This window comes from Haemaphysalis longicornis, unplaced genomic scaffold, assembly GCF_048455015.1.
Source record: "Haemaphysalis longicornis isolate Haplotype H1 unplaced genomic scaffold, Haemaphysalis longicornis Haplotype H1 scaffold_5, whole genome shotgun sequence".
NCBI classification, from domain to species: Eukaryota; Metazoa; Arthropoda; class Arachnida; order Ixodida; family Ixodidae; genus Haemaphysalis; species Haemaphysalis longicornis.
Genome location: NW_027526385.1, coordinates 41192290 through 41215208, shown reverse-complemented (window position 1 = coordinate 41215208; position 22919 = coordinate 41192290). Strand labels below are relative to the sequence as shown.

General features: G+C 47.5%; 2 protein-coding genes across 2 annotated transcripts; one reads left to right on the top strand and one right to left on the bottom strand.

Moving 5' to 3' along the window:
* On the bottom strand, positions 1-8390 carry LOC144139186 (uncharacterized). Its single transcript, XM_077671616.1, has 3 exons — positions 8050-8390; positions 7307-7545; positions 1-382 (listed from the first exon to the last, which is right to left on the bottom strand). The coding sequence occupies exons 1-3, from the start codon at positions 8068-8070 to the stop codon at positions 103-105; spliced, it is 540 nt and encodes a 179-aa protein (XP_077527742.1). The 5' UTR covers positions 8071-8390; the 3' UTR covers positions 1-102.
* A 10253-nt stretch (positions 8391-18643) lies between these two features.
* Positions 18644-21845, top strand: LOC144139185 (lactosylceramide 4-alpha-galactosyltransferase-like). Its single transcript, XM_077671615.1, has 2 exons — positions 18644-18941; positions 20541-21845. Exons 1-2 carry the CDS (start codon positions 18827-18829, stop codon positions 21434-21436), a joined length of 1011 nt encoding a protein of 336 aa, XP_077527741.1. The 5' UTR covers positions 18644-18826; the 3' UTR covers positions 21437-21845.
* The last annotated feature ends 1074 nt before the right edge of the window (positions 21846-22919 follow it).

Genomic DNA, 22919 nt, shown 5'->3' with positions numbered 1-22919 from the left:
GTAAAACTGCTTCGCCTCTAACGCTTAGATTTCGCATCGAGTCACGGAATAAATTAGTATAATTACGAATCACTTCCCGCGAAATACCAATTGCGTCGCTCTTCACGGCGGGCAGTCGTCGAGCCTGAAGCGGACGTCCCGCTCAGATTCGTCGTCCGGCTGCAACAAGGATGGAGACGGAGCGCAGGGCTGAGGTGGCGGTGGTGGCGGCCCGTGCGCGATCCAGGCGAAGTCGAGGTCCTTCATCATCTCGGGCGTCAGCGTGTCCGCTTTCATGGGCGGCACGTAGCGACGAGATAGTCGCCGTCTCAGGGCTTCGACCAGTGGCTTGGGCAGGGAGATCTGCTCCGCGTAGGTGAGGAGGTCATGTCTGCTCAGGTACCTGCGTATTCACGTGCGTGACCACGCCGTATGGACGATGGTCAAGTCACGTTTCTTCGAGGATAATAGCAGTGAAATGGTCGCGCGTGTTCGAAGGGTATCTTCAATCATCCAGTGTGAATGTAAATAATTGGTCGAACGAATTTTCGAAACATCAAAAAATAAAATAAATAGGAAATTGCAAAAATGAACCTATCAAACCAAAAATATGCGTCTTAATCATTTTGTTGAGGAAACGTGGCGTGAAAGAAAAAAATCCTAGAGGAAAAAAAAAACTACTTTGGAAACACGAATAAAAATAGCAAAAACGGGTCAACCATGTAACGCCCTGCCGCACAGGCCAGGAGACACAAAGCAGAATTGCAAAACAACAAAACAACCCAACGTATTTGGCTACTTATACAGAAATCCAGATATGAAAAAATCTAAATAAAGAGGAGCGGTTAAAATATGATGTGCATTAGTAGGGAATTCTCTGAATTTCTGCACTTTTTTGGCAAAACACTGTGTGTGGCTGCGATCAAAATCCGTCTGCTGTAAGCGCTCCGGCCTCCGCATCAGCATCAGAGCCGTCTTCAGATGCGCGTGGTAGCGCCGCGTTTCGCTGTGTTATTTCCACAGAAGAACTTCCACCAACGTTTGCCCATGATAATGGAGTCAGGTGCAATTCCGGCATCCCGTTGCTATCAGTCGAGATAAAGTAGACGACCCGACAGTAATTTTTTTCCCATCATTATAACTGCCGGAGTAGCACTTTTTGGCATTGGAAGTAAAAAAGCGGCCCGCGATTTACACAGCTACTTGCCCGTACCATTTCGAAAAGCAGCTTTCGTTATAGCCAACGCCTCGGCTATCACATCGCTCTCTTTGAAGGGAAAAAATATGGCCAATATTGGACGCGGACGTGCAGATGGTCAAGAATTTATAAAATATCTTTTCTATGTGTTTAATGCAATAGGAATGACAAATGTAAGGCAAGTGCTCGTTTCGCGCTATTTTTTTTCTTTGAGTAAAAATAATATTTTCATGTAAAAATAGTTTTACTAACTCCAAGACGCACGTGAATAGTCCAACTCCAGGACGCAAGCGCGTGAATAGTTTGTAGGCTTCTGATATTTTTTTTAATTAAAAAAATGGCGGATATTACTGCCTATGCGTTTAGTTTAAACATATTGTAACGTGGCGGCAGGACAGACGACATGAACGGCATAAACTGAAAAAGGCATAAACGTTCCCGGTTTCAACTGGGCCATCGGCTACAAAGGCCATACGCCAGTGAAACAACTACAGTTGAAGTCACTGCGCACTCTGAGCTACGCAAAACGTCGTGCCTGTGTCATCATGGAGAAACCCACACCGAAAGTCAGGAGAAAGGCGAAGTCTCGAAGGAAGAGAAGGCCGAAAATCAGAAAAAAGTATAAATTCACAGACCGGCTAGATACAAGCGACATACTGACCAAATATATTCGCCCCAGGACTCGGTTACTCAACATTAACGTTTGTTGACAGTAGCTGCAAGACTTTGCTTCATGTCGCTTACAGGGGCGGGAGAGTGTTGGAACTTTCGATGACGACGAGGACGTTCGCAAGCAGTGAGCGCAACAGACCCATAGCGATGACGAAGAAGACGACTAGGTGAGGCATCAAGATGGCTGCTCACAGTACCGTTCTATGTAAATACTGTAAATATATCTGCTTTTTATCGACGACGGCCTCCTCCCTCGCCTCCCTGGACGTCTTCCACATGGTCCCATCTGTGTCCTGCCGCCACGTAACAATATGATGGCGACTGCGGTACACCGCGCTGGTGTAGCATACAAACCCTGGGAGGACGCATCCTTGCGCCCAACGGAGCGCCCTTCAAGTCGCCGGAGAAGCGCGAGCTTCACGGGACAGGTACCCCAACCTCCGTCACAGGCCGCTCGGAACTTGTTTCGGCGACTCTCCGCCAGGCGCAAGCGTCGTCTGCTCGGAGGTACTTTGAACAGCGGTACCTAGCGCTCTCTGTGATTACGAAGCTAAGGATTTCGCCATGCTGATTTTAAGAGCATAGACTACTTATTTGGACAAAAAAAAATTGAGTGCAGTTGGCCTTTAAGCATCAGATCTTGGAGTGTTGTCATCTTACAACGTTTCTTAAAAGTATTCATAACCACGGACCATATCCCTCTCTCAACTGTGATAATGCGCCTGCAATGTTGAAACTGAATAATGTTTGCTGTTGTGCCGCTTCCGAATTCTGTCGACCATGTCCAGATCGACGTGCATCTTCGGTGAAAATATGAAGAACCGACGAGCCAAGTAATTGCCAGAAGTCAATCAAAGGGCTGTCTCACGACCAGCAATTTCGTTTTGTTTCACCAGTTGTCGCGCTAAATGCCTGAGTAGCTACGACTAGAATTATCTGCTTCGGTGCCTAGAAGACTGGATGGACGAATCAACTGGACGTCCTGCACTAATGAAGTTGCTCCGGGCTGATAAGGGTACGCGGATCAGTCTGCCGCACTTCCTGCGCCCGAATGGGCGCGGTGGAATTGGGTTTCCTGGGAAGAAGCCGCTTTTGTAGGGTAATGTGCGAGACAGTGATTTTCTAACACTTCACAGACAACAAATGCATCAGGTGGAATTTCTTTTCTGCTTCCAAAAAAATTACTGCACTATTGGGGCTAAAAGTTTGTACCACGTGTTTTTGAGCTATGGAAGTAGCTTTCTACATTGCCTATTTGCTATGTGCTCTAAGGCGAGGTAATGGTTTGAGATGTGAGGCATAAGGTTCGGACACAAACCAGTAATTCTGCCTGCGTTATATTGTCACGTACAACAGCCCGGTAGTACATGATATAGGCAAAACATTATGCTCTTATTTCGCCCATTACAGAGGTCTGGTGCAACGCACACAAAAATAATCTTCTTCTTAGCTAGTTCTGACTGACTGCCGTTGAGGAGGCGCAGTATTTAAAAACGCTGTGACCACTTAATGGCACGAAATTATTGGTGGACAATATCACCCACCTCGCCAATATGTTTTAGACATTCAGTGGCTATAACAAGGTTCCAAATGGTAATTTTCTGAAGCGGATTGCGTCAAGTCTTTTCGGTTTAAGTGCGAGTTAAACAACTGTGCGAAATGGCACAGGACGAGTCTACGCTGAAAAAAAGCGCTGTTACGAGCACCCGTTTATTCATTTTTTCGGCAAATGCAAAAGCACCAGTGTTGAAGAACCGAATTGAAAGTTTAAAAATATATATAAACAGTGAGGGTTGATACTAAGCATTTCTCGATTTCACTCCGTTTTTATTATTAAATAAATTAGTAAATGAATATCGATGTGACAATACCATAGGTGTAACATTAAGGACAAGAAGAGAGCGGAGTGGGTCAGGGAACAAAGGCGTGTTAAGGACATCTTAGTAGAAATTAAGAAGAAGAAATGGACGTGGGCAGGGCATGTAATGCGAAGGCAAGATAACCGTTGGTCATTAAGGGTAACAGAGTGGATCCCTAGAGAAGGCAAGCGTTGCAGGGGGCGGCAGAAAGTTAGATGGTCAGATGAGATCAAGAAGTTTGCGGGGATAAATTGGTCCCAGTTGGCACAGGACCGGGGTAATTGGCGATTAATGGAAGAGGCCTTTGCCCTGCAGTGGGCGTAGATAGGCTGATGATGACGATGATCGATGTAACATAAACACAAGCCAGTATAACAAACCAAATAGACAGTGCATTGTTTCGTACGCCGATGAATATTACACAAATATATGAAGTAAGACAGCCCATTTTTTGTGAACAACCACCACGAAATTAAGTGATCAAAGCGTATGATAAAGCATTTCTGAACTAAACTTCTGATGAGCACAAGCCGTTTGATAAATTTTCCGCGATGAAGACAAACTAGAGACTACCGCTAACGAAAGCACTTCTACTGCTGCGCGCCCCGCGAACGACAATAACGGGTACATACAAAAGAGCCCGATGAAACAGCTCCGGACAAGCTCTCAAAATTGTCGTAGCATTCAACATAGTCCAAGGATAGTTTCATAATGTGCTTCTAACCATAAGGAGGACTCATTACTACCACAAGCCTATGTTAAGTGCTGCGCGCATTCTGTGCTACTGAACCTTTCCTTACACTACAAATGATTTGGGCTGCTTTTACAGCGAGAGCTTTCTTAATGGGACCGATAACGTCCTGTCAAAAAACTAATGCGGACCCGCCGCGGTGGCTCAGTGTTTAAGGCATTGCGCTGCTGAGCACAAGGTCGCCGGTTCGATTCCCAGCCGCGGCGGCCGCTTTTCTGATGGAGGCGAAAAGCAAAAACGCCCATGTGTACGAGATTTAGGCGCACGTTAAAGATCCCCAGGTGGTCAAGATTAATCCGGAGCCCTCCACTACGGCGCGCCTCATCGCCTGCGCTGCGTCAGGCGTTAAACCCTACAATCAATCCTCATAGACCGGTTGGTCGGCACACGGAGCGTGCGTGACACAAGGCTTCCTTTGTGTCAGAAGGGTTACTTGAAAACTTCGAGAAAGGAACGGTTCTAGATAAGACAATACACGCATCGATCATGAAGGAGGAGTACAATAGCATACCTTCATCTCATAAACCATGCATCGGAATACATTGAGATCGTTCGTAGACGCGTTTACGTAGTGCGTGAAAAATCGTCGCATGGGTTCGTTAGTCGTTTGCGATTTGGGTCTGTGGAGGTTGGACGATCGATTGTACCCACTTTCACCGAAGGCTGGACGCACTTTCGACGCGGTTTTGATGTGACAAATGTTTCACACTTCTCTCAACTTTCTTCTCAATTTTTTTCTCGTGTGACCTCACAGCATCAAAACTGATAAAGCAGGCCACAAAACCACTATAAGCTGAGGCTCAATAAAAAAAAAAGTCGTTCCACTCAATGTGAAAGCTGTCGGAAGGGCAGAGCAGTGATTTGCAATAATGGGCTGCAGCACCGTTATCCACTCACTGCTACCACCCAATGCAATTCAAATTTCCCGCCTTCACAGTGCGAGCGCGCCACCTGCGTGAAACTGCGCCAGCGTGAGCTCCGTTCTTTTTGTGCTTAATTTTTCTCCTGGACGTGACGGTGTTGCAATGCCACATTTTTTCGCCTACTATCGTGCAAACCAGCCCAATGAGCGTTCCTAGCTAAATGAACCCGGGCGCTGCCGGTTAATTACGTATACTTTGGCTGAAATGTACCTGCAGTTTTCTTTGCGAAGCAACGGTGAGATGTATGATAAGCGCGAGCTGTTTACGAGTTCCGAAAGCTTATGACTGTATAAACCGCTTTGCTTTCGAAGCCTCTGGGTTACGCCTCGACGGCGGAACAACGTATGGCTCTACTTGCGTCCAGCGAGAGAGCTACAACGACAAGGCGAGCCCCTAAAGTGCTCTGCACTGAATATACGCAAGCGAACAAGTGCCACCGAAGACCGATGCGAGACCTCAACGAACAGTCGCTAGCGTTCCCTAAACGTGGGGCGAATCTTTTAACAGCGCTCAGCCAGAAACCTTGCACCGTTGCGGTGCCATCTGTAGCAAGTGACGGGCAATGGAAGTGTTGCACATCTGCGGTGTTCTACGCGACAGGGTGCAGCGTCGAAACAGCTTGCCCTGCGTAACAGCTGCCGGAGAGCTGCGTCGTCCACATGCAGGTGTTCCATGACCCGCCCTTTCGATTGCTTGCGCTTGTATACTTCGTATACTCTTGTTCGGTGTGCTATCTTGCAGAAGCGCTCGTCAGCATCAACTGTGCACAAAGCACCGTTAGGGAACTTCGTAAATTGTAGCACGCCGCGAGCTTGGTATTGAACCTGACGCGCTTTTTATCGAGCACCCGCACCATTTGCTCTGATGTTGGGGATTAAGAATTAACTTTAGTTCTAGGAATTTTGTTCTGATTGATGTTAAACATACTTGCCATGACAAGAACGCGGTAAGAATTTTGGGTCCCCAAGCAGCAGACGAAATAAGCTGTCCTAAACGGTATTTTGAAGAAATGAAATTCGATGCTAGATTTTGCATTAGGGAATCATGACCTAGCACTGAACAATGGGTGTGAGCAGGGATGGATAAAGCATGAAACGCGATTCTGTAAGCATTGGCATGGCGCAATGTTGCGTCCACAGTATTCGCTTTTTTCAGCCGTGTGATTGAGGGCTTTAAAAAATGGGCCGGAAATCTGCCTAGTTTAACAAGAAATGGTGTTGAGAGACTCTAGTCTTGAGCAGTCTCCCCCAGGTAACGTCCTTGCTCTCGTCACTTCCCACACTTCATACTCTTCCTCTCTTCCTTCCGCCTCCAATGACGACTTCAATGAATGGTCGTCGTCATCATCATCATCATCATCCTGTCTACACCCACTGCAGGTCAAAAGCCTCTCCTATCGATCTACAATGGATGGTAGCTCCATTAAATTCATTTTTCCCGTATTCCCATTGCTCGCGCGTGAACTAATGGGACAGCGTGCATATCTCGCCTCTTTTCTACTGCGCGCTTAGCGCGTTTTTTATACTCCCCATCGCAAAACCAACGCAACGTTCATTTTTTATGACAAAAACGCTGAAACTCTTGGTTAGGTACTCCACATTAGCATCAAATATGCTTGACATTCACTTTGCGCCAAATACTGTGAGCATGTATGCCCCATGGCAGCAGTTAATTGTTTGGTTGGGCTCCACGTAGTCCAGGCGTTATGACCTTGCAGGGCAAGGAAAGACATGACACGACAAGGCAGACCACGGCAGGGAAGGGCAGTGAGACAGACAGACCGACCAACAGATTAAGACGTCTCCGCGGCCCCCTTCCCTACCGGCCTTCTATCTGTGGCGATTACCGCTAACCCAGTGTAGTACCTACAGCAACACTTCCCACACTTCTTCTTACTAGGCTGTGAATCTGGAGGAGGGCCGACCTGTAGTGAAGCGAGTAGATGGCTTCGAAGGCGCAGAAGCGCCGCGCCATGCTGTCTCGCGTCAGGTCCCGCACCGTGAGGGCCACCAGGCGGTCGAGAACAGATAGCAGGATGTCCTGCGACGTGAGGACGTACGCGATCAGCTGCATGTATATCTCCACTGCCTGGCGGGGTTCGCAGTGGGCCATAATCTTCGAGAGCGCCGCTGACGTCAGTTCTGGCTCCGCTCGTACCATGTCCTGCGTAGAGGACCGAGACAAGTTGGAGAATGTGCCTGATTTTACACAAGATGTCCTCAGTCGACAACATCTTGGTTCGTTTTTCAACCATTAAACCATCAAGCAGCAGCACTCAAACGTGCTGCATAACAAAAGCACAGAAATCTAGCTGACAAACATTTAGCTAAAGATAGCACACAGTGGTGCTCCAATACCTATAGCTTTTGAAGCTGAATTTATAGCTTCTGAAAAAAAAACGAAGTATTATCCTCCGTTTTTGAAGGTCAATTTTAATATTGTTAGCTGTGCAAATGTATTATTATTGGCGGTAATATTCTTGGAAGTTTATTATCGATGCGACACATGTTCTTCTGCACTCGCCTGAACTGAATCGTAAGCACCTGCTACGATGTACCCTATACTAGCCTTCGTCTATGGGACCAGTACAAATGAATGTATTGTACGTCATTTATGAATAAACTTTTCAGACGTAATGAATGAACGAATGGTGGGGGAGACGTTCACCTGCACCGTGGTGCGCGCCATGAAGAAGACGGTGGGGGACGAGGCGGCCACCAGGGTGCGCAGGATGGAGGCGAGCAGGTGCTCCAGGTTGCAGGGCTTGAGGCGGCGGCAGCGGCGGGCCACGGCCGAGCGCACCACGTCGAGCGCCACGCGCACCACGTGCTCGTTGCTGCTGAACAGGTAGTTGTGCAGCACCAGCGCCAGCTCGTCCAGGAAGTCCTCCAGCTGGGCGAGCTTGGGCGCGTCGCACTTGAGCGACGCCAGCGCCACCACGCCGTCCACCTCGGTGAACCGGCGTAGGCTCTGCAGCACCTGCCAGGGGTGCGTGAGGGTGAAGAGCCTGTTGTATTAGGGCGAAAGCCTCATAAGTCTCGTTCGAAGGCAACATTGCATGAACCTGGCGCCGGCGCGAACGTACAAAAACCCCGAGGAAGGCCAGCAGCGAACCGAAGCATGCCAGCCGTGTGTAAGAGTAGATGCAAGATCACCAAAGTTAATTAATGATTGATAAGTGGATGATAGTAATCATTAGCAAAGTGGGAACAAGTGAATTAGATAGCGTTACGAACTAGGATAGATAAAGGTGGAACAGGGTGATTTGATAGGAATTAAGGTGAACGAATAACGTGGTTTCACATGAGTGACGGTGTATTGAGATATATTATAGGTAGATTAAGATGGATAAAAGACGGTAAAATAGCGTGTCTCTTGTGTCGATCGCTGCACGTATTTATAAAAGGTTCCTGGCACCGTAGTATGCCACACGTTTGCTTTCAAAGCAGCTAAGCAGACTTGACTGCCCCGAGAGATTTTTTTTTCACTGCATGTAAAACAGTCCTACATGAACAGGGTTCCGTAAAAAGTTGCTGTCGGCTTACAAAACTGAGCAAAGCAGACTTGATTGCACAGCCTTAAATGCCTACAAAATTCAATACCTGCGAGAGGACCTCTCTACCCCGTCTCCCGTAATGTTCAAGAAAGTATGCACCCCTTCCTTCATCGTTGGCCACTGAGCTGTGGTAACGTACCTTTCAACTCGCTTTATATCCAATCACGCCAAAAGCTACCTAAAAAAGTAGGCCCCACGACTGTGGAAAATGCTTATGGCAGTGCCTATTCTCACAGCAACCGTGAGAATAACGTTGCCGAAATTGTCGCGGCAGTGTCGCTTGCAATTGGATAAGCACTCCACCCAAAGCAACATTAGGTCAAATATTTCAAGAAAACACTCCCTGCGGACTGCTTCCGTAGCGTAGCGGTATAGTACCCTCTTTGAGAGGGGAAGACTTGAGTTCGAATCCAAAATATAGCAACTTTTGTCACGGTTTCCAAAATTTGACAACTGTTTGTAAATCAAGGTTATGTTATCGAATGTTTCGCGGTGGGGTTATTCTTACAATTATCGCGTTGCCACAGCAGAGGGCTTCTAGTGGGTTGGGTTGAAGATGTGTGGTTTTCGGTGTAGTTGGCCTGGGTTAAAGTAGGTTACGTTGAGTTTGGTTAGCTTAGTTTAGGTTAGGTTAAGCTAGGCTAGGTTAGGCTAAGTCATGCCAGATTAGCCTAGGTTCCCACAAAAACCTGCCATGTTTTGTGGAAACAGCTATGAGTATTGGCGTCGGTAATACTCTTCGCTGCAATGAGAATATACGCTACTTTATTTTAAGGCAGCGTCTACACTGCTGGCGCCTGCCGAAAAATGTTTCCCAAATTTTACCGGTGGTATCCCTGCATTCGCTGTTTCACTTTCCGGTGGGTTTGGCAACTGTTCTGTGCCTGAACACAAAGTTAGCTGAACTTGAGATTCGTTGGATTAGGTTAAGTAAAAAAAAAAAGCATTGCGTGCGCTTTATCACCACTGACGCCGTTGTGACCTCGCGGGAAATGCGTGCAGTTGTCTTTGTCGTAACCAGTTTGGTTGCCCGTGGCGCGTCCGTGAGACGTGTCATAATGCTCTAAAATAATGTCCGCGCTGTGTTCAGTACTTCTGTCCACTCTGTGCCCATTTGTTCTAAAGGGCGCAGTGAAAATGTTAGGTCAGATACGATATGGACCTATAAACAGTTCGAAAAATCGAAGGAAAGCAAGAATGTGGAAAAAATCAGTCGCCTGGAGCTGGTGGAATAACAATTTCCTTATTTTACCCTCAGGTGTCAGGTCACTTTGGGCATCCAATGGGAAATGACCGCCGGTAGAATTGTGGGCAAAATTATTAGACACTGCATCTAGTTTGGATCCAGCGTAGCGCACCTTGGAAGCTTGCCTGACCTGTGCTGCTCGTCGGCGCCGTCTCAGACGACGGAGGACCACAGAGTCCAAAAGGCGCTCGTAGCGGCGGCTGTATTGTTCCATCTACCCGCGTTTGGCCGGGTCTTGTCGCTTGTCAGACGACGGGACGAGAAACCGCCGAGCCCGCTGCTTTCGAAAGAAGCGGCTGCGGGCGCCGATTTTGAGAGAGGATCAGCTTCTTCTTTGTCCTTTTTGTGGTTATCATGTTTTGCGTCCTCTTCTTCTCCTCGTTCATTTCGTTTCCTTATTTCCCTTCTTACAACAACTGTATTTTTATGCATCCGGTGGTATTTTTCTATTTACACTAGTTACCGATGACTAATTCTAAATGTACAGTCATCAAAAGTATTAACAACAACAAAAAACGAGGTGTCAGCGTATGCCTAGAGTGGCAGCTTGCTACAGCGCCCAGGATAATCAGCGATGTTGTGCCGCATGCGCAGGAGCTGCCAAGAACAGAAAGCCAGCATCGGAAGCACCCATTATCAGGCACCGAAGATGCGCCGGTGGGTATCGTAATCTGCCGCTCCGTGCATAGGCTGGCACCCGCTTCTTCGTTATTGTTAACACTTTTGAGGACTGTACACCAGCATAAAACACAGCTGGATACAGTAAACAACTACAACGTCCAAATTTTGTCGCAGTCTGAATGTTCAGATAGTGCACATTGTCCTCGAATAAAGTTTAAAATGGAGCTGTCTCGGACGAACCGGCTCTTTGCACTTTGTATTACAAAAATTTGAAACTGCCGTTTGCATACCCTCCTACCATGAGAAGGAAAACGACGAGGAGGTTCACGCGCTCTGGGAAGCCTAAGTAAAGGGATCGAGAAGTGGAGAAAAAATGGACGTTTTTCGAAGAGCTTAATGCTGGAATTAATCAGAAACGGTGGCTGGGATAGAGATGTTAAAAGGCCTGAAGTCGTTGGAGACCTTGAAGATCCCTCTGTCATAGGGATCGGAAAAGCACGAAAGAGAAATGTTCAGCAAAATCTTCAGCGAAAGGACCATATTTACGGGATGGCGGCTGTCTTGTCGGTGTGCTTGGCGGGCGACGTCCTGCTAGCGGGTCGCTTCAGGAAAAGTGGACCACTTTGGTCCTGCCCCGTGGCGTGTACGGCAGACGATTGTGTTGCGACGAGGTCACCTTGTGGAACACGAGAGGTAGAATTGGTAGCTTGAACCGCGAACGGGCGAACGTGTTTCGCTTCCCGCTGGCGCCTCTCTTCGCATCAGATCAGTCGGCATTCGCGCCATTTGACCGTCAGCGTCGCTACGACGCAGCTTACGCTAACTGTCGGCGCTGGTTGCGTCATGATGATGATGCACTACTTCGCTTCACCTCTCCTAGACGGCAGCACCAACGGCGTTTCTCCTGTGTTCGTTGTCCTGGCGTCATTTCCGGGACGGATATGACGTCATCGAAATCTTGATGTATCCGGGAATACAACACTTTCTTGTTAAAAGGCCGCGTCTTTTGTGCCACCCGACAGTACCATGAGCTCTCCGCTAAAGCGACGAGTGACGTCAAGCGACGCTTCGCAAAAAAAAAAGCCTCAGTTGGAACTTCCTTTCTCTGCCCAACGTAGCGTAGCGTAATCAAACACCTAACATGAAGGAACCTTTAAAAACAAAGCAAACTAACCAAGGCATTGGACTGGGTTAGTTGGTACATGTTAAAATGGAGAAAAACCACCGGAAAACACAGGACAGTTACAAGAAAACAACAGGACAAGCTGGCACTAACAACTGAACGTCCAAGGCACTTGAGCGCCTGGAAATACCTTCCGGCAACAGCATTGCGCATGCGTGAATAGTCATGCGTCGCATGAACGAAACCTTATGAAGCAACCACAGCGTCTAGAAAGCTCATCTCTTTGCCAGACAGGAGCAATGACGTATCACGGACGCAATTGTTTCCCCCTTTCATTATAAAGGAAGCCTCAAAAATTTACCTTTGGGTTTTTTATTTCGCCGACCTAATATGCAGCGTATAGGCGTTTTCTAGGTAGCACAGCCAAGCGACGCAAGGCGCCATCTAGGGGCATGTTTGAAGCTATGTCCGCTTGCATATGGCCCTGATTTAACTGCTCAGAACCGCTTCGTCTACGCACCAGCACTGCCTACAATGCCTCGACATTGTGAGCAGTGTCCCGTCGTTTCCTTCTAACTGTGTCCTGTGTTTACCGATGGTTTTTCATCCATTTAAACAGCGAAATAACCTTACCATAGATATTACAATTGAAACTCGACACGTAAAAAATATAAAGATTAATAAGGCAAGAGCCGGACTCGAACCACCGTGATCGGCATCAGGAAGCTAGACGCCCCCCTCTAACCGACAACGTCAGACCTTCTGGAGTGTGTCAGTCTAGTCTTAAAAATTCGAATGTCATCGGAGGAAACTCCAGCCAAGGCTGCCCCGTTGAGCTGGAGCGTCGTTGAAGAGAAATGTGTTTTTTTTTTATTTATTGCGGAAGTTTGCTAATCAGCATAAGGGGAAACTAAATGTATAGATACACGCCGGATTCCCGAAGGAATCGGAGCAGGGGGCCATGATGTGGTCCTTGTATCCACGCCATGAAGTCTGGCGGACGTCCGGGGCGCGGGCCGCAGGTGGCGATGTGCACAGCGCGTAGGCTTCGCAGAGCAGGGCAACTCCACACCAGGTACTCTGCTGTAGCCTGGTCAACTGGAGCGGGGCAAAAGGGGCAGGTGCAGTTGAACGGGGCATGGTATTGAGGAGGCCAGGACCTCGTCACAGCTGGCGTGAGGGCGACTCCCAGGCGAAGACGTCTGAGCAGGACCTCATCTTGGCGAGACAACCCGCCAGGGAGATCTGTACCGCACGGGGGTATGAGAGCGCGCGCGGTGCGCTGTAGACGTTCTTTTGCACTGGCAAGGCGAACACCGTTTGACGAAGGTGCAAGAGGAGCTGGATAGTGCACACGCACGGGGTGTGTTCCGGCATCTGCAGCCTGCATTGCGGGGTGGCTATTCCGTTGGCGCCATGACACGCGCACACGACATGGATAAGTGTCCATTATGTCCTGGATTTCTAGAAGAAGTTCGTTTAACGTGAGATTTTTACGAAGCTCTCGAACAGCTGCCGACGAATCAGTGTAAATTGTACACTGTGGTGAAGCGTGGTTGATTAGCAACGATGTGTGTAGCAGAGCATCCCGCACTGCAAGGAGTTCTGCCTGCGTTGACGGCCACTTCTTCGTTGTTATGTAAGTGCAGGTCATTGGATCGGGAGCCACAGTCGGGCAGAGTAGAGCCGTATGAAGTAAGGTATCGGAAGCACTGGCGTCGACAAACATCAGCGTAGACGAGGGGCTACCAATCTCCATAGAAGGCGGAATCGGAGCACCAACTGTCCGGGGATGAATACGGGCAACAGGTCGTGTATCCGTTAATTGGTGGAACTTCCATGGGGGCCGTATATTGGTGTTCGATAGTGGTGGGGCTGGTGAACCGGTCATGTACGCTGCAAGAGCGGCGGAATCAGGGTCAAGGGCTTGTTTTTGGAGGCGGGCTTGTCGACGCTGATGCACTAGCTCATCAAACGTGTTGAGCTGCGCTTCCTGTTGCAGAATAGGGACGGGGGTGAGGGCTGGAAGAGCAGTTATAGCTCGCATAGCCGAATTGTTTATTGATTCGAGTAGTGCCCAGTCTGACTTTGTAAGAAAGTGGAATTGTGCTTGATAAACTATGCGAGGCTGAAGAATGGCTCGGACAAGCATGCGGGCCATCTTGGAGGCCGCACCGCCGGCTTTTTGAGACATGCGACGAAATAGATGCAGCGATTGTGAAGCTTGATGCTTTGCAGAACGAATCCAAGGTTTTGCAGAACCGGTGGCCGTAATATCCAAGCCCAACACCCGCAGGGTAGATGCTGTTGGTATAGGCGTGCCTTGAACCGAAAGACGGATCGGGGAGGTCGCCAACCGCCGACGGCCCCATGCGTTGGCCACGGTGAGAAGGGCTGTTTTGTTAGGCGAAAGCGTGAGGCCAAGATACCTGCACCAAGAATTGGTTTCATCTAGAGCTTGTTGCAGGCGGACACTTTGGACGTGAAGGTCCTGGTGAACAGACCATACCGTGATGTCGTCTGCATAGATGATACTTAGATGTGTGGAACAGCACCAAGTCGCCAGGCAAGAGGTATCATGGCCATGTTAAAAAGCAAGGGGGCCAAGACAGATCCCTGAGGCACACCACGGCGGGGCTGGAAGGAACCTATGGGAGATCCGTTGAGACGTATGGAGAAGGTGCGGTTTCGTAGGTAGTAGGAAATGAAATCACATAGGCGGGATGGCAGGTGAAGGAGATGAAGTACCGCAATGACGGCAGCGTGGCCAAGGTGGTCGTACGCTTTGTGAACGTCCATGCCCAGCACAGAGCGAACACGGTGGGAGAGAAATCTGTTGCTTCGTGTTAAGGCGCAATCACGCCGCCAACCAGACTGGAACACGCCACAACTTCCCTGGAATCATACTTACGCGTGACTGGAGCGCATCTGTTCACGTGCCATCACGTTCAGGTGTCATGCGGCGCTCACTATTTAACAAAATTTGAGTTTGAAACTCATAGATCGGTAATTTCGTGAAGTGAGCACATTAGCCTCCCGTAGCTCCCAACTTCAGGCCAATCCTCTAGGTGGGTATGTTCCACAAAGAAATAATTGGCCGTGTATCAGCTCGCTTCGATGCAGATGTCGTCGAAAGACGATAGTCTTCAGCCGCTCCTGCCGCGTAAATGCCTGTATTTTCTCCCCGCCCATTTGTCACGCCCTTTCCCTCTCGCTTCGTTCCCCCCACGATAAGCACGGAGTAGATGTGCTAAAGACAATTCAATGTTTGCGCGTACCACTGCCTGCACACCATCTTTCGGAAACTTTCGCTTCTGCTGAACTTGGGACGCCACCACGTGGTGCAGACTCGTCGCGCTCTTTATTTGTATTTTGGGTCAAAATATTGTTTTCAACGCGTACTTCTTTATTTTATACCGCGAAACAGAAGTAGCCATGTATATTTAATTAGGGGAGCACTGTAAATACAACCTATGTACTGGTGTCTTGCCTCAAATATGCCTCATGTTTTCCTTTTCTTTTCCGTCGGTTCTTCTGTCCCTTGGTTCAGCCCACCCGGACAAAGTTAAAGAAATGGTGAACAAGACGTTTATTTACCCACAACAATTTCTAGACATCTAATGGTGGTGTCAGTATCCATAGTTGTCAACTTTGTTAAGTATAAACAAAACATTGCAAATATCTGAGGCAAAACATCAATACATAGGTGATACTTGCAGCGTTCCTTTACGAAAAATGACATCGATGCTTAATTTTTGCCATAGCAAATAAAATACAAGTTGTGCACCGAGAGAAGTGTCCTACTGCTAGTTGGTTTTAAAAAATCCCGGTCTATCTCCGCTAACGTGAAACCTGGGGAGGGGCGAAGCCTGCAGTGTATAAGTGCATTCCAATATTGTAAGTCTCTCTCTTGCCGCATGGCGCGCGCTGATTGGGCGCCGGGAAAGCCCCGGAGGGTAGAGCAATTTCGCGCTTCCTGAGGCAGTGGCGCCCTCTCTTGCGTTGAACCTGATTTAAGCAATTTAATGAGACAAACTGGCGGTAAGTTGTCGTCGTGTAATACGCCGCAGCATGCTAAGAATTATGCTTTACTGGAAATATTGTGGCTTTTTAAACCAATTTTGAGATAAAATTTAACAAATTTCTGTTATTAATGCAACTGAATCCTAACTCTTCCTTATTTTAAATGAGTTTAAATCATCTTTGTTTATTTTGAATGTTATTTATTAATAGACACTTGTTTCTTGACCATCGTTTGACAACTTTATTTACCTAGGCGGCCGGAGACGACGACGGCTGGAGACGCCGACAGCCCAAGCCCCTAACGTGCTTCGCCCTTAAAAACATAAAGTGCGGTGACAGCGCAGTGGTAGTGCTCTGGTCTGCTGCTGGGGAGGCTTGGGTTCAAATGCAATGGCATCACACATCTATTTTCTGTCTACTCTCTACAGCGGTGACCATTTTCCTCTCCGTACAAAACCGACGACGACGATGGCTTTTCGAAGAAGGGGGTAAGGCTTTCGCCTTAAATATATATAGGCCTTATATATATATAAATTATATATTAATTATATTATATATATATTTATATTATATTATATATATATATTATATTTTATATATATAAATTATATATATATATAAATATATATATGCGGATCCCCACCTGCCTGCAATCTCTTCAACTTTGAAACATTTGATGTTTTACGGCTGCCTCGGGGACAAAAAGGAGGCTGACAGTTTTTAACATAGTTGATAACAAATCCACTTGGCGCAATAAAAACGTATAACAATGGAGCTGGCGGTGTAGCGGGAGTTGAAGGAGGATGACGGAATCGCTGCGGACCAGACACCACATTGCCAGCTTTGCTTTCGGCGGTCAAATGAAGCGGTTTAATGTTTGGTAAATTTTAAGACACTATGAAGGCATTTTTTGAGCTAGTACAGCTGGCGACATGTTGCTCGAATAGACACAATTTTTAGTATAGCGTGTGAGCTCAGCGAATGCGTCCGTAATGCTCCTCCGAGAATTTGAAAGTAGAAATAGCCACTTCACTGGGAATTTCTGTCACTGAATGTCGTTTCTGTTGTAACCATTGCACGTCTAAGGCCTCCCGAAATACAACCACTGCATGTATATATGTCCGCTTTACTAACTACCTTTTTATTGAAAATTTCTATCAATAAGAGTAAGAGGAGCTTGAACCGGCTTATTCGCACTTGCGAACACCATGTGACGTTAATGCGCATACATGGTCAAGGCCCCAGCTACTGAGTGATTTTGCTACCATGCATGCACCTCCTTTAACCTTTGATCTCATACTGTTGTCTGTATAAATAGTCAACTTTGATATTTATTTCGACCGAAACATTATATGGATGACATATTTTTATTTACCCGCCGCGGTGGTCGAGTGGCTAAGGCGTTGTGCTGCTGAGCCCGAGGACGCGTGCTCGATTCCCGGCAACTGCCGCCGCTTTCCTGATGGAGGCGAAAAGTGAAAACGGCCGTGTGTTCGAAATGTCGGCGCACGTGAAAAACACCCAGGGGGCCAAAATTAATGCGGATCCGGATCCGTCGTAGTGGAGGATCCGGATCCTCCACTACTGCTTGCCTCGTCGCCTGTGTAGCGTCGGCGCGTTCAACGCCACAATCAAACACCTATTTATTTCTCAGCTAGTACGGTCCCTACGATGCAAAATGCAACGCGATTAGATACAATGTTCTTGTCTTTTGGGAATCCAGCAACCAAAACAACAAAAACCTTTCAACTTCCAATATCGATCAATACATGCAGTACGCCTTCAAGAACTACTGCTACTTTCCAACAACCCTGTAGCAAAACCGAAAGTTTTCATTCAGCCATATTTATTAAGCGAGATATTTCTTAGGGGTACCGATGGCGTCCTGTCTAAAGACAAATACATTTCCCCATAGGCCGATAGGTCGACCGAAAAGATCTAATAAGATCTCCGGACACACGACGCCTGTGTGAAAACGGGCTTGCATTGTGTCAGAACAGTTACCTAAATATCGTAAAAAAGGAGCCCTTCTAGACAAGAAAATATACACTCATAGATCATGAACCAAGAGTTCAATAGTATGCCCCATTCTTCACAACCCGCGTATCGGTATACATTTAGATCAGATGAGTTTGCTTTGTACGTGAAGCATCGTCGCATGGGTTTGAAAGTTCTGTGTTTGGAGGTTTAACGATTGATTGGACGCACTTTCAGCGAAGGTTTTGACGCAATTTTGACGCAGTTTTGATATCAGAAAAATTTCGGACTTCTCTCAACTTTTTTACGAAGGAATGGTAAAGTTTTTTTTTCCCTGCATAGCTGTAGCCCACCACCCGTGGTTAGTTCCGAGAATCAAACTTTCATGGTCAAATAACAACAGTCGGATACAGGTAGCTTTTTCGTTCTGCAGTTTTTGAACAGTTCGCTTTGTTGTACTCTCACCGCTATGCCCCAAGTGCGTGCAAAACAACTGCGCCGCGGAAAAGCTGTGTCGCGCGCTTCCGACAGTGCTCGTTAATTATGCAACGACAAGAATCCGTTCATCTTTGCTCGGTTATGCGGGTCGGACTCGCGTGACTGATTCCAGCCACGGTTGAATGCCTCTGACTGTGAGAGTGAGGGCGAAGCTTCAGGCACAATGAACACTACATGCGAGGAGGAAATTTTGCGTGCTTTAGTTTTGTGTTCAGGTAGTGTGGGCTGCGATGACGTCGACGCCGAGCCCGCAGGACAGAGCTTGAGCCGCAGACATCCCGCCCGAGTAAGTAGGCCGAAAAATAGGGATGTCAGTAAGCGAGCCACTCGAGTGGCGTTCAGAATCCCGGTCCAGAAAACCGGCTGGTTGAATCAAACGGGGCGGGTTTCCGCTTCTACAATGCGGCGTTGCGAGAACAATGCGACGGTGTATAGGGCCATCGCAATTGCCTGCTGTGTGATCCTGCTGGTGGGTTTGGCCTGGCTCTACGAAAGTTGTCTGCAGTACTCTAATGGTAAGCCCATATACGTTTTTTTTCCTTCTTGCCCAATTACATTTTGGCTAATTATGGAACAAAAATGCTCACCCATGCCAATTTTTTGCTGAATTAGTGTGCTTATGCAAGGACACCTTACTTTATCCTTCTGGTGCTTCATTCGTTAAAAACCCCTTTAACGACCGCGATATCAGCGGCACGTAAGACGTCACCCTTGTACTTGACGTCTTTGTTTCGAGCACTGAAGTGGATACCTGGGTCGCTGCGATAAGCCGTGGCGTTACTCCAAGAGTGCTTACAAGAGCAAAAAATGAACCCCTATAGACACGCGGTCTTCTCCCTCCTGTAGGCGTTGCCCTAGCCTTTTCTGATTGTTAGCCCTACCGCAATTGTTTATTCTAGCGGTATGCAAACACACTAGGCATTCAAATATAGCTCTTCCCCATAAATATCTTGGGAATTAGGGGCTTCGTAAGAAGGGACAAGAAAAGCAATTCGAAAACCACAAATGTTTGTGAACATAATACATCAAGCGACTATCAACTTATCAAACGACTATTAACTTCGTGCCTTTCCACTAAATCTTTATCAAGCATCACGGGATTCCAGAGTGTAGGTAGGATGAAAACAATCAATGTAGAAACTTAAGAGAAACCCAAGACGGAACGGAACTGATGATTTCTAAATACTGTCGCAATATTTCAAAAAAGAGTTGCAGTCTCTTTTCAAGGTCTTACGGCCGAGAACATGGAACAGCACAGGAAATTCTCAATTCTCAAAGCTACAGCCAATGGTAACGGCCTCTGTTTAAAGACAAAAGTGTTTTAATCTGGCATACACAAAAGTTTTAGTGACGTCATATCCGTCACGGAAGTGGCACCAGTAGAACGAAACATCGGCCTAAAAAGGTTGTACCCCTGCACACAGGGTCTTCTTGCGGGAAAGCAACCTTTAGAACCAAAGACAACGTTATACTTCGGGTTGTTCGTTTTCGAGTTTGATATTTTAACACGAAAGTGTTTTATGTCGAAAGTGTTTCACTGACGTCATGTTCGTCACGGACATGACGCCAGTACACCTTTGCCGAAGCGACCCGCCAGCAGGACGTCGCTCGCCAAACAAACCCACAAGACAGTCGCCGACCCGCAAATCATGCTCAGCTATAGATTTCGCTGCACATTTCACTTTCGTGTTTTACCTATTCGTATGAGCGAGGAATCAACCACAATTTTATAGTTCCATAACCGGGTCGTTTAGAAGTAACACTGTACAGTTTACAGAAACGTGTTACAAAAAACAACAGCCGTGTTCTTGTTTGGTTTTACTGTTCTTGCGAAAATAGAACAAGTGAGATGACGAGAGAAGAAAGGCTAAAATGTTAGCATCTCAGCGTTTCTTTCGCAGGCAAAAGTGCGCGTGTAGCAAAAAGAAGTCTGTTTTTACTTCTTGAGCGGCTGAAAGCCACTTTAACATAGAGGCTATTTTCCGTCAGTTTTTATGCAAAGTAGAGTCGGCCCATTAAACTCACGCGCAAATTCCACGGGTTTCATTATCTACACGCTATAATAATCCTCTTGTCCCGAAGCTCAGATCTGAATATCTCTATTTTATTTTCAGGAAGGCACACATTTGGCCAGCTGATCTCGAGGCAGCGATTTTTTCTAAGAAGATGGCGAGCTTTCGACAACACGTTGCCTGACGAAAGCAACGCCATATGGTTCATCGAAAGCTCCAACGAGACGTATCTCAAAGGACGTCAGGCCTGCGCCGTCGAGTCGGCTTCTCTGCACAACCCTTCTTTACCTGTGGTTCTTCTAACGACCGGTCAACTTTCACCGGACGGTGGTTACTACGAAGCGCTCCAATCGCTACAGAACTTTCGCGCCTTGACGGTGAACCTCACAGATGTGTTCAATGACACCCCGCTAGATCTGTGGTACCAGTCCCGTAACTGGACAAGCGGGCCGTACAGAATCGAAGACTTGAGCGATGGCGTAAGGTTAGCTGTCTTGTGGAAACGTGGTGGAACCTACCTGGACCTCGACATCATCGTTATGAAGTCCTTGGGCGGTTTGAGCAACAGCGTCATGTTCGAGGTGACTGGCCAACTCACCAACAGCGTACTTTTCTTCGACAGGGAGCACCCATTCATCGAAAAAGCTCTGAGGAGGTGCGCTCTGGAGTACAACTCGACCCGTTGGGGAAGTTGCGGGCCGTCACTGCTAGGACGCTTATATTACTCTTGGAACAATATGCCGTCTGGAGGCCTGGTGAAGTTCCGGGATCGTGACAGTTTTTTTGCGGTTGGTTACACCGCGTGGATGTCGTTCTTCGAGCCCAGCAAGACCGGATGGGTGTTTGAGACGGTGGCCCCTAGCTACGGCGTCCACTTGTGGAACAAGCTTAGCCACGGTGTGCGGGCGGTGGTAGGTTCGGGGTCTGCGCTCGATGTGCTTGCTCGGTTCAACTGCCCGAGGGTCTATGAAGTAATGGTGTCACAGACGTTCTTTTGACGGTCGTTGAAACCTGAAGCTGGACCTGAACAGAGGCGGTAAAAGCTTGATTAACACTGCGCCTTGTCGTAGAGAGTAGTCTTGCGCTACAGTCTTTTGTGCAATTCCGTCGTTTTGAGGAAACACAGGAGCGCTTTTGTCTCCTTGTCCGCAGACGACGGAAAAGGCCAGGGGCCCAGGATTGTCTCCTCAGAGAACGGGCGCCGAGAGTCTAACTTTCGTAGAGTCGCAGAGAGCTGGCTGCGTTCGGATGCTCTACGAACTGTCTGAACTTTTTGTCTATAGTGTCCTACCGCTGGGCACACCACTCCACGCTCTGTCCGTACCTTTCCCCTTCTTTTTCTATTTTCCTCTTTTTCCTCATTGTTCCCCTTTCCCCGTGCAGGATAGCATACTAGGCCGTAGCCTGGTTAACATTCCTGCCTTTCCTTTATTTCTCTCTCTCTCTCTCTCTGCGCCTTGTCTGGAGGTGTGACGAACAAGTTTTATTTGCTTTAATCTACTTGTTTTGACTGAGTAGGTTTAAGTTTATATTAATAAAGCTTTAATAATGACACTTTACACTGTGGAAGAAAGTGTGTGTATGGCAGACAAAAAAAGATTATTCTGGTGACCGCCTGTTCGGGGAATGAGATCGCCATGTGTGGTGCGGATGTGCAGAGGACCGCTTACAGCCCGATGGCTGGGCTGTTACTAGTTTTGTATCTCAAAGACACTTGAACCCTCCCTATATATAGACACTTTTACTCTTTCGTTCGCGCCTAGAAGGATTATGAAACATTGTTTTCTTCAGCACACAGCAAAATTTCGCGATTTACTCGTTGCGGCAGATAGTTCTCCTAGCTTCTGCTTTGCTTTTGTTAAGATATCTGCTAAAGTGCGTACGAAATGCGTTCAATGCTGCAACTGAAAGAAAGCCGGCCAATACCCACTACATAGTATGAATGGCGTCATTCAAGCGCGCGTTCCGTGCCGACACCGTGAAAGAGAGCACCAACCTTTGAGCAATTAAGTTATAAAGTTATAAAACGTGCGTAGAGCAGTGGCTAGGGAAATTTGCATACCCCTTGTATCAAGTACTGGACGTGCGTATTGACTACGCTCTGAAAGAACTCCAGCTTATTAAAAAAAAACATCGTGATTAAAGTGCAGAGGTGCGCTGCCTGACACGAAAACGTGCGACGAACAGGAAGAAAAGATGAACAGACCAGGTGAGGCTGAAAAAAGTTGAATAAAGCGTTGTGGGGCCCTTTTAAAGCATGCTAACGCCATCCAGGAACTCATTGTGCTCCTTGATCAATGCCGTGTGTTCCAAAGTAAACTGCGGATGCTTCAGTCAGCAGGGCATTTCCAAAGGCGCTGTTGGGACGCCATTGTTCTGACCGAAATGTGGGCAGGTGATACGCATCGCTAGTTTATTATAGGGCACTTTTCTTTAAGCTCTGTATGTTGAGCGTCAATACGCAGCCGTGTGTCTTTCACC

Coding starts and splice junctions, on each gene's coding strand:
- LOC144139186 (XM_077671616.1), bottom strand. CDS start 8,070: ATGGCGCGCACCACGGTGCAG. Junction 7,546..8,049: donor TGGCGCGCACCACGGTGCAG/GTGAACGTCTCC, acceptor TCCTCTACGCAG/GACATGGTACGAGCGGAGCC. Junction 383..7,306: donor ATCTACTCGCTTCACTACAG/GTCGGCCCTCCT, acceptor GTGAATACGCAG/GTACCTGAGCAGACATGACC.
- LOC144139185 (XM_077671615.1), top strand. CDS start 18,827: ATGCGGCGTTGCGAGAACAATGCGACGGTGTATAGGGCCATCGCAATT. Junction 18,942..20,540: donor TTGTCTGCAGTACTCTAATG/GTAAGCCCATAT, acceptor TTTTATTTTCAG/GAAGGCACACATTTGGCCAG.